Raw genomic sequence first — 14,122 nt, forward strand, 5'->3', positions numbered from 1 at the left:
TAAATAATTAAAATATCAAAGCAAACTTTTTTTTTTTAAAAATGTGCTTGCTAGAAAGTTAAAAAATACAAATATGAGTGTTGGGTGACAGTGAGAATTATTCTTCTACCAATAAAAAGAAAAAAGTAATAGTATTTACCTTTTAAGATTATTCAGAAGAGGAGTTAGAGAGGCCCTGGCTAAGATGTTCAAAATTAAAAAAATTATATTAAAGATTGATCCAGTTTCCCATATTTATCCATTCATATAACATGAAAACAAGAAGGCTTCACTAAGCTGATAGGCAATAAATTAAGAACAAATAGATATAAATACTGCTTCATACAGTATGTCAGCTTCTAGAATTCATTTATCTGATGAAGGACTCAACAACACTGAAGAGAGTAGAGGAATTGTTACCCATCTAGGTTTTTCACAGAGCATCATGTAATCAAATGCAAGTACCTCTAGCAACCCCCAATTCTTTAGAAGTGGCCAGGTCTGATGTAATCTGTTTGCCACAATTGCAATAATTTCAAATCCATTGTTTTTAACCTGTCAGAATTGGCATCTGATAATTCTGTTAACTATATGACTAACATGCCTTTTTGCTGTTACAGCTGGCTCTGTGTAAATGCTTTGTGGGAAATACTACTGAGTTACGTCTTTTGATGAAAGACTGTAGATGGCTGTTTGTGTAACTTTATCTTTGGAATTATAATACTGTGTAGGGATTCTGCAACTGCAGGTCAAAAATACTACATATAGGCCGTGTCTACACAAGCCCCAAACTTCGAAATGGCCACGCAAATGGCCATTTCGAAGTTTACTAATGAAGCGCTGAAATGCATATTCAGCGCTTCATTAGGATGTGGGCGGCTGCGGCACTTCGAAATTGAGCTTATGGGAATAAGGGGACTTCGAAGTAGGCGGGGTCCTTTCGAAAAGGAGCCCCGTCTGGACGAGATGTGCGGTGGCAAGCCATGTCAATTTCAAAGTGCCGCTGCCGCCCGCATGCTAATGAAGCGCTGAATATGCATTTCAGCACTTCATTAGTAAACTTCGAAATGGCCATTTGCGTGGCCATTTCAAAGTTTGGGGCTCGTGTAGACGTAGCCATAGATGTGGTTTCATGGACCATTAAAAATAAGCAAGCTCTATCTATACGAGAGTCTTATTGATGGATGGTTCTAGTCACATCTGCTCTGTGCAGCGTCATAAGAAATTTAGCTGACATGTATAGAAATTTTACTAAATGAGAATTGCAGAGCTTGGCTCTTAGCTTTTATCAGTTACTATAGTTGTTAAAGTACTTTGAAATCCAGCACAACAAGGCAGAACATAAGGTACAACATAAAAGTAACATCATCCATGGTTACATGTATAGTAGTAAGGCCCTTCTAAATCTTACTTGTATTTTATTTTCTCTGTCTTCCCTTTTTATTTATTAACAATATTATAATGCGTCTTTAATCGTACCTGGGTTGTGCATCATACTTAGTCTTATGCAGTGGCTGTCTATACGTGAAATTTGTATCAGAAATTAGCCTAGTTAGCCCTGTCTCTTAGGCTCTGTCTACACTATAGTGATCTGTCAACACAAGTTATTGTTGGAAGATATCTTCCAACAAAACCTCTGTTGACACGTCGGGGCCACACACGAAAGCAGAGTGCTCTGTCGATCTGCTCTGTCGACAGAGAGCAGCCAGACTGCTGGGCTGTGCTCCCAACAAAACAGCCAACCAGAAGCGCAGCAGACAGGGCTGCTCGGTGACTCGAAAGCCCTGTCTATGAATAGAGGGCCCCCTACGGTGTCCATACAGCTTTTTTGTTGACACATTCTGTTGAGAAAAGCATTCTGCCTCATCGGGGAGAGGCAGAAGGTTGTCAACAAAAATGCCGAGTTCTGTCAACAGTATGTCAACAGAACACATTTTTGTGTGGACACTGCACGAGTTTTGTGGACAAAGTTCTCTAGTATAGATGTAGCTTTAGAGTACTAATCAGGCACTATGCCAGTTGCCCTCCCCTGCATTTTAAACAGCACTTTTAGTACTCCTACCTGCCCTTCAAATAAGGCTTGATTCTACCAACTCTTATACAGGAGCAACTTGACTTGGTGGAAACACTGCTGTGAGTAGTTTCTTGCTCATGACCATTCACAGAACCATCAGGTTGTACATCTGTCATCTGGTGGTGTTCTTTTTTGTGTTTGTAGTTTGTTACAGGCACATCTAGCATACCTTATGAGGGCTTTGCATCTCTAAGAGGGAGCAATGGGCCAAGAAGATTCTGTGTAGAAAAATGGGGGAAAATCACTGCTCTTCCCAGGTAAAAGTGTGTGTGTTGTGTTTATTATTATTATTACTATTATTATTAATCTAAGTAGATTTCGAATTACTTGGGTAGAGTTCAGTTCTGTGTGAGCTAGTCACCCTGCTCCTTACTACTAGGGCTATGTAGAAGCTGCTTGAGAAACTAACAGCTGTCACTGATTGATTGAATGTGCTGTGCCACAGGGAATGGTCTAGTTCTGCTTACTAGTTGTTCCAGCATGTGGATAACACATTTGTATTTCTTTGAACTGAAGATGTGGTTTTCCCATGGAAGGAAAGAAAAAGCAATTGTGCTTAATTCAATTCGTTCTACTTACCAGCTTTACAACTTCTCTTCTAAAACTTGATTTTTTTTGGTTGGCATAAAAGCAGACTTGCTTCCCCTTAAATGAACAAATGTTTCACTTCTGCATTAGAAGTAAAGATGGACAAAAATTAAAATAGAGTATGTAATGTTCTCTGAAAGGTAAGTGATTGGTCAATTCTGGAGAGTGGTTTTCAGACCTGTATTAAAGAGGCCCAACATATTTACAACCTAGTTCAGTCACTAGGAGAGAATGACTTCAGTGTTGTGTAGAAACCTTGCGGTGGTGGTTTTTGAATTAGGGAGAGAAGGGTTTTCTGTTTTGTTTTTATGGGGGGATTTTTATTTATTGTTTTTTGAAAAGTGATTTGAGAGAATAAGGCAAACTACAATGTTAAGAGAAGATAAAGACTGTAATGGGAGCAAGTAGTAGAAAGGTTTGGGCCAAGTGAAAAGGGGAGTGAAAGGAAGTGAGATGGGTTTAAGGAAGAACTGAAGTGAACAAAGATGTAAAGAGGGGAAGTCGGTGAAAGAATTCAAGGTGCAAAATGGTATAAGAGGGAAAAGTGAAGAAAGAATTGCTATCCTTATTTTCCCTTTTGTGGTGCCAAGAAAAGAGCTGGGGTCTGAAGTGATTTACAGTATGGAAGACTAATGACATAAGAGCCAGGATCTGAAAAGTCATGTTGACAGAACTCTGTATTAACACAATTTTCTCTACAGTGTGATCAGTGTTGTTGATTAATACATCTTGGGAAGATTTCCTGTCATTCAATTCTGTAGCAGTTTACAGGAAGTCATTTCTAGTTAGAAATAAACATGTTACTAATATTGATTACCAAATAGAAAGTCAAAGTATAAATAGCTCTATGTAGCTCAGTTCTCTTAAATATTTAGAAGTTGTTAGTGTTAATTATGTAACAGCCAGTGCCAAAGCAAACATAACATTCGCATGCAAACAGCATTCTTCTGTTATTGCTAAGGTACTGGTCTTTTGGACTCAGTTATTTTGTCTGTATTACTTTCTGAACTCCAGTGTAGAGGAAAGTAATTGACTGTCAAGAATCCAGGGCATTAAGATATATTTGTCTTTATCAGAAAATGTGAGAACAGAAAGATTAACGTAGTACACACTTAGCTTGAACTGTCTTGGGAAAGTAGAATCCACAGAAAAATAATTTTCCCTGCAAAATGACAGAATCCTATGTCTAGGGTGACCTTCCATCCTGTTTTTCCTGTGACAGTCCCTTATTTCAGCTGTCTCACGCGCGTCCTGACTTTTTTAAGAAAATGGGCTAACTCTTCATATTTTGTGGGGCTCCTGTTCCCTGGTGCTCAGTGGCTCAAGGAGGCAGCTCCCACTGCTGGTGAGCTCTGCCACAAGATGGTCTCCTCATTCCCTGGAGCACCCCTACGGGGAGTTTGGGGAGTCCCCATTCTCAACTCCCCTTATCAGGAGGCTGCAGAGCTCCCCGCCCCCCGGTGCCTCACTGCAGGGCAGCTGCTCCCATCACTGAGGAACCCTGATGTGTGGAACAGTAAGCCCCCACATCCCTGGAGGCCAGTGTCCTGTATTTGCCATAGGGCAACGTGGTCACCCTACCTATGTCTAATAGAAGAAGAATGCATTTCCTCAACAGGATCAATGTCTTTATTTTTTAAAAAAGAGTCAGCTTTCTAAAGAAGATGATCACATTTTTAATATGCCGTGATAAAATCATCCTCCAAAGCTGAAAGAAAACCCAACTTGTCTTCCTGCTAATCAGATTAATCAAGATGTGCATATGTTAGCATGCAATGAATCCCTTATTGATTCATACATCATGGCTTTTATAATTTGTGGTTGTATGACCCACATTATGCATGATGCATAATTCTAATAAGTGGATGTCTGTTTCAGAGAAACTCCTCTCCTTCCATGCCCTTTCTGACTGTATTACTCTTTAGTAGCAAGAGGACATCACTCTGCTGGTTCTGAGAGTAGTCACAGGATCCCAAGAAGACTATTACAATAGTCCACATTTCCCTCCCTTGGGCCTGATGAAAAGAAAAGCTCCATGAAGTTTCTCTCTGGAATCAGTTGAACCCACCCAGAAGAAGCAGGAGGATAGGCCACCATGGATATTCCGAAGTCTAAATTGAACCCAGAGAATTGGTGGATGTACAAAGCCATCTGGCCACCTGACAGTTCTGCTGTAATTGTAACCCTTCCTATTGTAGTTGCCCCCACCACACCCCTAAGTGAGGGTCCCCAGCATGGAGAGACGCTCACAGGCTAGCTAGAGTCTCTAAGCACACTTTACCAGCTGTTGCAGATGGCTTTCCACAGTGTTCTGGGAAGAGGGCCAAAGATTTGGCTGATGTTTCTTCCCAGGAAGGCAAGGGTTGATCCTGCTATGGATCTGGAAGGTGGGCAGGGGGTAAAAGGAGAAGCCTCATAGAATACCATGGGTTTGAACTCTGCCTGCTGAAAAAAGCATTCTGCAAGTGTGAAGTCTACAATAACTGGGTGAAGCAAAATCAGTATTTTTTTCAGCCACAACAGCGGTCTGGGCTGATGTTTATGACGACAATCAGGCCTTGCATACTGTGTTTCCCAAGGCTTAGTTTTTTATGGCACTACAGTAAACCTTCAATTTAACAGACTTTTATGGGGGAAGGAGTGTCCGCTATTCCCAGAAGTCCATTAAATGCAAGGGTTTACTGCCCACCTGCAGTCATCAGGCTTCCCACCCCAATCCCCCCACCCCACAAAACCCCAACAACCCTGCCACTCACAGAAGCCGCTGCTGCTGCACCCTCCCCACATGGCTGGGACCCTGTTGCAGGGCTGGAGGCACCCTGCCCCGCATGGCTGGAGCCAGCTCACCATGTGCGGCTGGAGGGGCCACCACTCAGCCTGTAGAAGCTGATGCTGGAGCTGCCATGTGCTCCTGCCACCAGGGGTGGGGTGCATACATGAGTGCCAATCTGCCCATGCATGTGCCCCACCTCTGGTGGGAGGAGCGTATGGTGGCTCCAGTGGAGGACATGGCAGCTCCTTCAGGCCACAGCAGCAGTAAGTCTCTTAACATTTGGGGGCGGGAATGATTTAGGGACCCCAGCGGACTTTGGGAACAATGCGAGGGACATCCATTGTTCCCAAAGTCCACTAAACTGGGGTCCATACAATCGAGGGTTTACTTAGTTGTTTGCTGATTCAGTGTTTCACCTTCACTGAGGGCTTGTAAGGAACTCTTAGCATCTGTTATAAAAAGCTAGAATGACTCATCTCTTCTCTTCATGTTCCAACCTCTTAGCCTGCGATTAGCACTTACAGTGATGGTCCCTAGATTTGTTCATGTGGGTGTACTGGGTACCTTCTCGTTTTGAGGCAGCTCAGTGTAAACCCAGTTTGGCCATTCTGACTACTGCCAAATGGGACATGTTGAATAGAGAGTCTATCTTTGGTTAGAGGAGAGCGCCTGATGTTACACACTTAAATTTATTACGTTGCGTGTTTTTTTAAATATTTGCTGTTCAAGCCGGTGACAGGCAGGTCACTTAAGGAAATGTTTCTGCTTGCCTATGGGAAGAATTTTAAACTGTGTAGTGTGCTCGTGAAAGTAAATGAAAAGAAAGCCCTGCCCCTTTAAGGTCTATACCAAATACAAATGGACTTTTATCTTTCAAAGCAAAGGTCTAAAGGTCTAGACAACTTTCAAAGAGGAAGAAGAAATAAAAAGTCCTTGGAACTTTCACCTTAGACCCCATCTCCCAAGAATTCTGAGTTCATTAGTCACTTGGAGCTGTGCCATTTATTTCAGTGGGAATAAGATGGAATTACACCACTCTGCAGTAAATCCTCATATCAAGCTTAGACAATTCTAGTCAGAGGATGGGGTCTCTAGGACCTTTTCACAGTGTGTGTATACACTGGGATAGGCAGACTATAGAAATTGAGGGTGGAAATGTATTCCTGTCTTGTCAAGAAAGCCGAAGTATGTTTGAGAATTCTGTACAGCCATTCATTTAACAAATACATATATTTCTCGGTAATAGCTAAAATCAGATCTGGTGTAAATCAGCATATCTCCACTGACTTCAAGGGAGCTACACTGATTTACACTGGCTGAGGTTTGGTGCATAGAAATTATTGGTGGAAAAGATCTAAATTTGCCAGCTAGTCTATCTCCTGTCAGTGTAGGACTATTCTCTGCAGTTTATTTTCTAGTATTTCACCGATTCTAGCTAATGTATGTGCATTCATCCTTCATAAACAACCTGCCCATGATTACAGGCTTAATATTCAAATATCAATAATTATTAATAGAAAATGATAATTTAAAAGTACGTATTTCAAACCTAGAAGTCAAAACAGAATGCCTCAGTTGTGCCTTGAAAATGCATATTTTGGTTGTGCACATTTTACAGGTAAAATTTAGGCTGCTACTTACGATCCACATTAAGGTTCAGAATTTTAAAAGTACTTTTTGCAATTCTTTTTTAACTTTAAAGTAACTGCTCAGTAACACAGTATCATTTCACAGAACATGGTATTTTCAAAGTACATTCTAATGCATATGAATTACTAGTTATTTTCATTTGAAATTCTAAATAACTTTAGCTTATTTGCCACGTTTTTGCAGGGCTCACACTTGTTTCAATCGTCTTGACCTTCCCCCTTACCCATCGTTCTCCATGCTCTATGAGAAAATGTTGACAGCAGTTGAAGAGACAAGTACCTTTGGACTTGAGTGATACACAAACCATAGTGCCCAGCTCATTGGTCATTTGTGGGTCTGTCCTCTCAAGAATGAATGAATGTTTGTATTGGATTTCTTAGAGGAAAATGGTTTTACAATGGAAATCAAATAATGAGATGGCTATGAATGATGTAAAAGTAGCTTCAGAAGCAGTGACAAGCATTGTGACGGTGATGGACTACTCTACGGTAATATTGGAGCGTGTTTTCGGTATGCAGGGGAAACCAACAGTCTTGCAATGAACAGTTTTTCTTGACTGCCATGTTTGTTATGGCCGAAGCAAAAGATGTGACCATGCATGATCAGCCAGGTGGCTACTGCAAAATCTTGGACAAATATCTTGGAATTGGATTTCACCGAAGTCCTTGAATGTAAAGTGCAAGTCAAAATGTGAAATTGTTCAACCCATCCCAAATTAGCTAAAATCAAACTATTGAATTCTTGAAAAAAAATTTCCTAATGGTACGTTACTTTATGCCATACACTATAACAGAATATCCATTACTTGCTATACCTAAGAAAATGAGTGCCTCATAGATTTCCATTCCCTGGGGCAGAAGTGAATTTGAAGGAAAATCAGCCACAAGGGATGGTACAACAATGGCTTGCAATAAGGTGGTTTTTGAAAATGTATACGCAAGTGGCATTTGTATGGCAAATTATGGGCTATTAGAAGGACAACTTAACAATGACTGATTTTATGCTTTATACTGCATGGAAACTGTTTTAAAAATAATTATCAATTCATCACAGCATATCAGGAAAAAATCTTACACCGTGATTTCTGTTTATTTTTATAAGTTCCTTATGTTAAGTTCCTCAGAGTGTAAATAAGAAACTAGCAAACTAAATCCTATTTCTGTTTATTTCACTTTTCATGCCTAAATAGATATTATGGTAGTGTTTTCTTCTGTAAGCACTGTCCAGGGAAAAAAATGCCTTTTATTTTTATATGAGTAAGAAATTCCCAAAAATATTTTGCACTACATGTACCAAAGTTGAAGGGACATTATGATCAGACTGACAGCAAACTGCATCACTCTTACATGTCTAGAAAATTGCTTCTTAAGAGTCAAGCTTTCTTCACAGTGCCATGTCTATAGATATCAAGACTGTGCACGTAAGTAATAATTTTTTAAAAATCACTACACATGATACTGTAATATGCATTTATTTAAAATGCATTTTGTTCATTTTTCACCCATCAAATAACCTTTAAGGGATTGAGTGTAATACAGATGTTTTTCATTTTCCCAGTGACTTTTTATTTGTACAGCACTGTAAAACACACCTAGCTTATTGGGAAAAACATGGGTGACACTTAAGAAGATGCACCTCTAATAGTAATTATTACACTTTCCCTTATCAGTGAACACCTCCAAGCTGTAACCTCTTTGCAGTGTCTTTCCAGGCTGACATTTTCATTGAGTAATGGTGTATCAAAAACTGCATGAATCCAAGAGTTTATGCTTAACTTTGCCAAAGTTCACAGTGGTCAGTTGCACCCATTCCTCATAACGATATTTAATTCTAAATTAATTTTGCACCTGTGCATTTGTATAGCAATGAAGAAGTAGTATATACATTGACACAGAATTCCAGAAAACTGCAGCTGGATGTTGGATAGCAAAAATAGAAATACAGGTCTTTGTGGCACTCAAGCAGTTCAGAACCTGCTTTGTTGGAGAACTAAGTTTGGAAGTAACCTCAGGATTCCCAGTCTGGGGACTCTTATTGAGTAGGTGACATGCTTATTTTCTGTATTCATAACAATGTGAGCACCCATCCACTCAGGTGAATATTAGAATGGCAATAAAGATAGTGACGGAAAAGACTACTTTTTTACCCTCCCAGTGAGAAAGTAGGTGCTGGTAGGAGCAGGTGCTGGGGAAGGATTTGCCCCAGATTCACCTCCTCCCCACACACACTCCCTGAATGACATAGGAAATAATACCCGTATTCAGATAACCTTTAATATAACGTTTGACTTTTCAAATAATGAGTTCCTCCTTAACAATGATATCTGGGAATCGCACAAATTTTCTTAACCTGCTCCTGGCTTGTGCTAAGTGGCAAGGAAAAATCAAACTGTATTATTCTATTTTTACATCCAGTTTTATTAGTGTTTGCTAAGATGATATGTTAATGGTCCAGGGTTTTTTCATGCATGTGTTGTATCAAAGAACTGATACACAGTTGATTAGTTTACTTGTCAGCAGGTCATTTCAGACGAAGCTCATGTTTCATGTGAACACTTTCATTAAGTACCTCACTTAGAGCCAAATTAAACTTTTGATTAGCTAAGAACCACAGAATTTGTCTCTCAGAAAATTATCTTTTCCCTAAAAAGAGCTCCTCTCTGGAGAACAGATCTATAAACAGAAATCCAGAAACTCACTGAAATTAAAGGGGTTAAATATTTGACAGAGAAGTTTATATCAAGCTGCATTCAAGTTATGCTTTTGTACAAACCAAAAGTAATAAATACACTTGTGTCTTTTATTTTAAAAAATAAGATGCACTATTTACTTTTGTTCCGTATTCCACCCTTTTCACCAATTGGTGAGCATCCAGGTCTCTGCAGAGCTCCAGCAGGACTGCCAAGTGTGGGAGGTCTCAGCAAAAGAGACAATACCCAGTGATTACTATGACCCAGGAGGAGCAAGCTAAGGGGAAGGGAGAGGTTCTGCTGCCTCCTTCTGTCTTGATTGCACCACCGTAGAGTGTACGGAAGTGCTAGCTGAAGATCATGGAAAGCTGGCTTGCCTTGATGGTGCAGCTCCATCTGATCACAGCTGTCAGCCAGTTTCTTGCTATATTTTAAGAAACACTTCCCTGGAAAAGAGAAGGGCAAGTAAGGAGCATATTAGCATCAACAGCCCCACGCACCAATTACCCTAACCACACTCACCTACCAGTACAAGGGCCCATTCAAAACTCTACCAAACCAAAGCCAGCCGTGGGTTTCTGCAGAAGATTGCAGGGTACCACTGCAAGGATTGTGGAAGGTTGAACTCGTAACAAGAAACTGTGGCTGATGTGGAGGTTGTGAATGGGGAGAAACTTTGAAATTCCCTGGCTGAAAACAGTATTTCATCTTAGAGGATCTTACTTGGCTGATAAAAAGCTTTCCTCCTAGGGGGGAAGCAATTGTCTAGCAGAGCAGAATGAAATAATGATCCCATGATACTGACTTGTGCCAACATAATCCCCACTACTCCTATGTTGCAGAAAGCCCACTTGAAGAATTACTCACTACAGATTTAAGGTACCTACAACCCCATCCCCTGTGCGGACAGGGGTCTCTGAACCAGCCAGCACTACACAGAAAGCAAGTGGTGCAGGTAGGCTCCTTCCAATGGCAGAACCACCAGGGAAAGGTGTCCCTTCTCTTCCCCTGGGTAGATCCCAACCTTGGGTGCCATGGAGCACAACTTCTCCCACTGGGAAGATGGGATGTGATTTGCGCGGCTCTGAGGAACTTAATTCTGTTTGCCAAACGCTTCAGAATAGCATTTAATTAATGAACACATCCCAACCAGCAGAGGCACAGATGCCTATTATGTCACATGTACTCTTGTTCAAGGTATATATGTCAGAACCTTTTATTTTATTATAGTAGTTTTCTCAACTGCTCAAATGATGAAACAGCTTTCTGCTGCGTATATTGGTTTATTAAAAGACACTCAGCCCAGAGTAAATTTTTGTGTAACTTAATCTATGATCTGCAAAATGAAGGCAGAGATTTCTTTTACACAGGTAATCTTTGTTACACTGCAAGTGTTCTATCACAATAAAAATATTTTTTCATATTTAATATTTTCATTTTATATGTTGTGGACCAAGGACACACTATATAGAAAGCTATTAATAGCATTCAGAGATATGAAGTCTTCTCTGTAGTCAGAGCCAGCTGTGCAGCATATATGCTTCATAGTAAAGCTGTTCGTCCCAGGTTCTGCAGTACATACTAATTATACAGTAGAACCTCAGAGTTACGAGCACCTCAGAAATGGATGTTGTTCATAACTTTGAAATGTTCATACCCTGGCACAAAATGTTCTGATTGTTGTTCTTTCAAAAGTTTACAACTGAATATCAACACTGCAGCTTCGAAACTTTACTATGCAGGACAAAAATGCTATTTTTGAACAGTTTAACACAGTAGTGATAAATTTGTTTTTTGCCTTTTTGCTGCCTGATTGCGTACTTTTGGTTCCAAATGAGGTGTGTGGCTGACTGCTCAGTTTGCAGTGCCGTGGTTCGTAATTCTTAGATTTTACTGTGCATAATATATAATCTTCAAAGGAAGTTGAAAATCCAGGCACCAGCCTCCTGGCAGAGCATCTAAAAGAAAGTATTTGGCGTGGTGGAAACTTGCAGAGAACATTGAATTCGTGGTTTGTTTATTTTTAGATTATAGAAATTTTAAAAGTTGTGTGGTTTTCTATGTTTTTTCAGTGCTTCTGGAAGTCCAAAAAGTCTTTAGTTTTAAGACTTAGGACTCGTATCGTGTGGTTGCTAAGGTAATCCCTGCAGTGTTTAATTGCAGAAGCCTATGAAGTTTCTGTAGTATTAATGAATCTCTACAGTGTTATTTGCAGATAGGCACTGAGATGTTTGCAGATACAGCATTCTGGATTGACAGAATTCATACAAATGGGAAATCTATATTATCTGTATTTGACTAGTATTTATAATTTGATTTTTCCATAATGTAATACAAAGCAGATTGAATCAAGTTTAAAGATTTAAATTTTTATTGAATCACAGTAATTTGTAGAACTCTTGCTCATATTTATCTATTCTTGCCACTAATTTGGGAAAAAACTAAAATCTGCTCCTACGATTGAGTAGTATCTGGCTTGAAGAGATAACAGACATCTCTCTGAACATGAATCTTAAAAGGGAAAACCAGATTTTAATTAAATCCTACTCCACCACCCAATGCTGCGTTGTCTGTTCTCTCCCCTAGAACCTTTTCATCCCAAACAAAATTTCAGAATGATTCCCCATACCTGATATTTAAGATTTTCCCAAGTGACCAGCCATTGTTGGATATTCTCTAAGACTGCACCACTAACCAATCCAAGAGAAGAAATTAGACTTGTCTCTCAGGAAAATAAATACAGATTACGTAGGGATTTAAAATACATAACTAAATGGATGCTTAGTTTTTAGAGAGATATTTTTAAAATATCCTTTTCTTTTACTAATAGCACTTTAGATTGTTAAAACTATGCATATAAAAGAAAATGCCCTTTTTGCAATTTTTTATGGGGGGTTGCATATTTTTCAAAATGTCCAATGCAAATAATGTTCCATTTGGTATTGTTTGTGTTCCGTTTCTGGTCAATTGCATTTTCTGTTCTCATGTAGTAGCTTAGTAAGTATTTTATAATTTTAAGAAAATATTTCTAATTTTTAACATAATTTTATTTTAAAGAAATCTGATATGGGGTCTCAACCTCCTGACTTTGCTGGTGTGCCAGCCTAACAGGACTTTGTCAAGGTGTTACTGTACCATGGATGTTCTAAACTAGCAATTTTCAAATTGTGGATCATGAGCCTGTTATAATGGGGTCACCAGAGCTAGGCTGAAACTCAAGCCCCAGTACTCAGGGCTAAAGCTCAACCAGTGGGGTCAGGCTTCAACTTCAGCCCTAGACAGTGGGGCTAAGGCTACCCATGGACTTTGGCTTTGGTTTCCCCACCTGGGATGGCAGGCTTCAGGCTTTGGCTTTGCCTTCCCATCCCTTCCTGGGGTGGTGGAGCTCAAGTGGGCTCAGGCTTTGGCCCGCATCTCCTGGGCTCATGTAGTTATTTTTGTTGTCAGAAGAGGACACAGTGCAATTAAGTTTGAAAAGTCCTGTGTTAAACTTAACTCATGATTTAATATCATTGGGAAGATGTAGTTAAAAATCAGTGGCATCATATGACTCTTCAGCAGGAAGCATCCCCTTGATTGCAAGGTCTGGCTGCAGTTTAAAGATGGCTTCACATTGCAAAGTTTCCTTTGAATTTGTTACAACGATCATGTAATATATCTGTACATATTTAAAATATAAAAACACCTTCTGAAATTATCTGCAAAAAGTTACTCTCACCATCAGTTAGCTCCATATTGAATTAATACATTGGCAATTTTAACTTTCTTTAAATACCAAGTGTAATTAGAGCACATCAGGAATAACCACTGAAAATATACTAACAAATTGTTTGATGTAATGATGAGTGCAAAATGTATCTGAGCTTTGTTGCTTTCAATTATCCCCTAAAACTTTTTTAATAAAGGAGTTTCTAATGGAAGTTCTGACTCACTGTTCAGTATATGGTGGTTCCTCTCTTTGTATAGAGAGGAAATTTCATCCATACCTAGGGAGTCCTTACCTCCCTATAAATAAGACCGAAGAGCTCTATTATGCTACTAATTTACCAGAGTTTCCCATAAGGAATTTCAAATTTATGGCACTTACAAGATGCTTAAAATGGGGACTAGTCAAAATGGAACTCTTTGTGCTTTCATTCACTTCCTTATTTCGGGCAGCCTCCCAGCAACCCTCTTCTTTTCATTTTAGTAACGTGTGATTTGCTTGTGCCACACCCAACCTACAATCAACAAGGAAGATCAACCAGCTGTCAAGGATACTGCAATGTCAGAGTCAGGATAGTGAAGATGCGCTTGCTGCACTTTTTCCTTAGGAATTAAACATGTGTGTCTAAAAGCTACAAGTCGAGCTGTATTAATTTAGGAGCTA

General features: G+C 39.6%; 1 protein-coding gene across 4 annotated transcripts in view; it reads left to right on the forward strand.

The window, feature by feature from the left end:
- The window catches only part of HECW2 (HECT, C2 and WW domain containing E3 ubiquitin protein ligase 2), a 250,554-nt gene extending 236,710 nt beyond the window's left edge, over window positions 1-13,844 (forward strand). For all 4 annotated transcript variants that reach the window (XM_075002118.1, XM_075002120.1, XM_075002119.1 and 1 more), the window contains 2 exons: window positions 2,198-2,310; window positions 7,248-13,844. In XM_075002118.1, coding sequence (XP_074858219.1) covers window positions 2,198-2,310; window positions 7,248-7,359 — 225 coding nt within the window. In that variant the 3' untranslated portion in view covers window positions 7,360-13,844. The remainder of the gene's footprint in view (window positions 1-2,197; window positions 2,311-7,247) is intronic.
- The last annotated feature ends 278 nt before the right edge of the window (window positions 13,845-14,122 follow it).

Source organism: Carettochelys insculpta, chromosome 8 (genome assembly GCF_033958435.1).
Source record: "Carettochelys insculpta isolate YL-2023 chromosome 8, ASM3395843v1, whole genome shotgun sequence".
NCBI classification, from domain to species: domain Eukaryota; kingdom Metazoa; phylum Chordata; order Testudines; family Carettochelyidae; genus Carettochelys; species Carettochelys insculpta.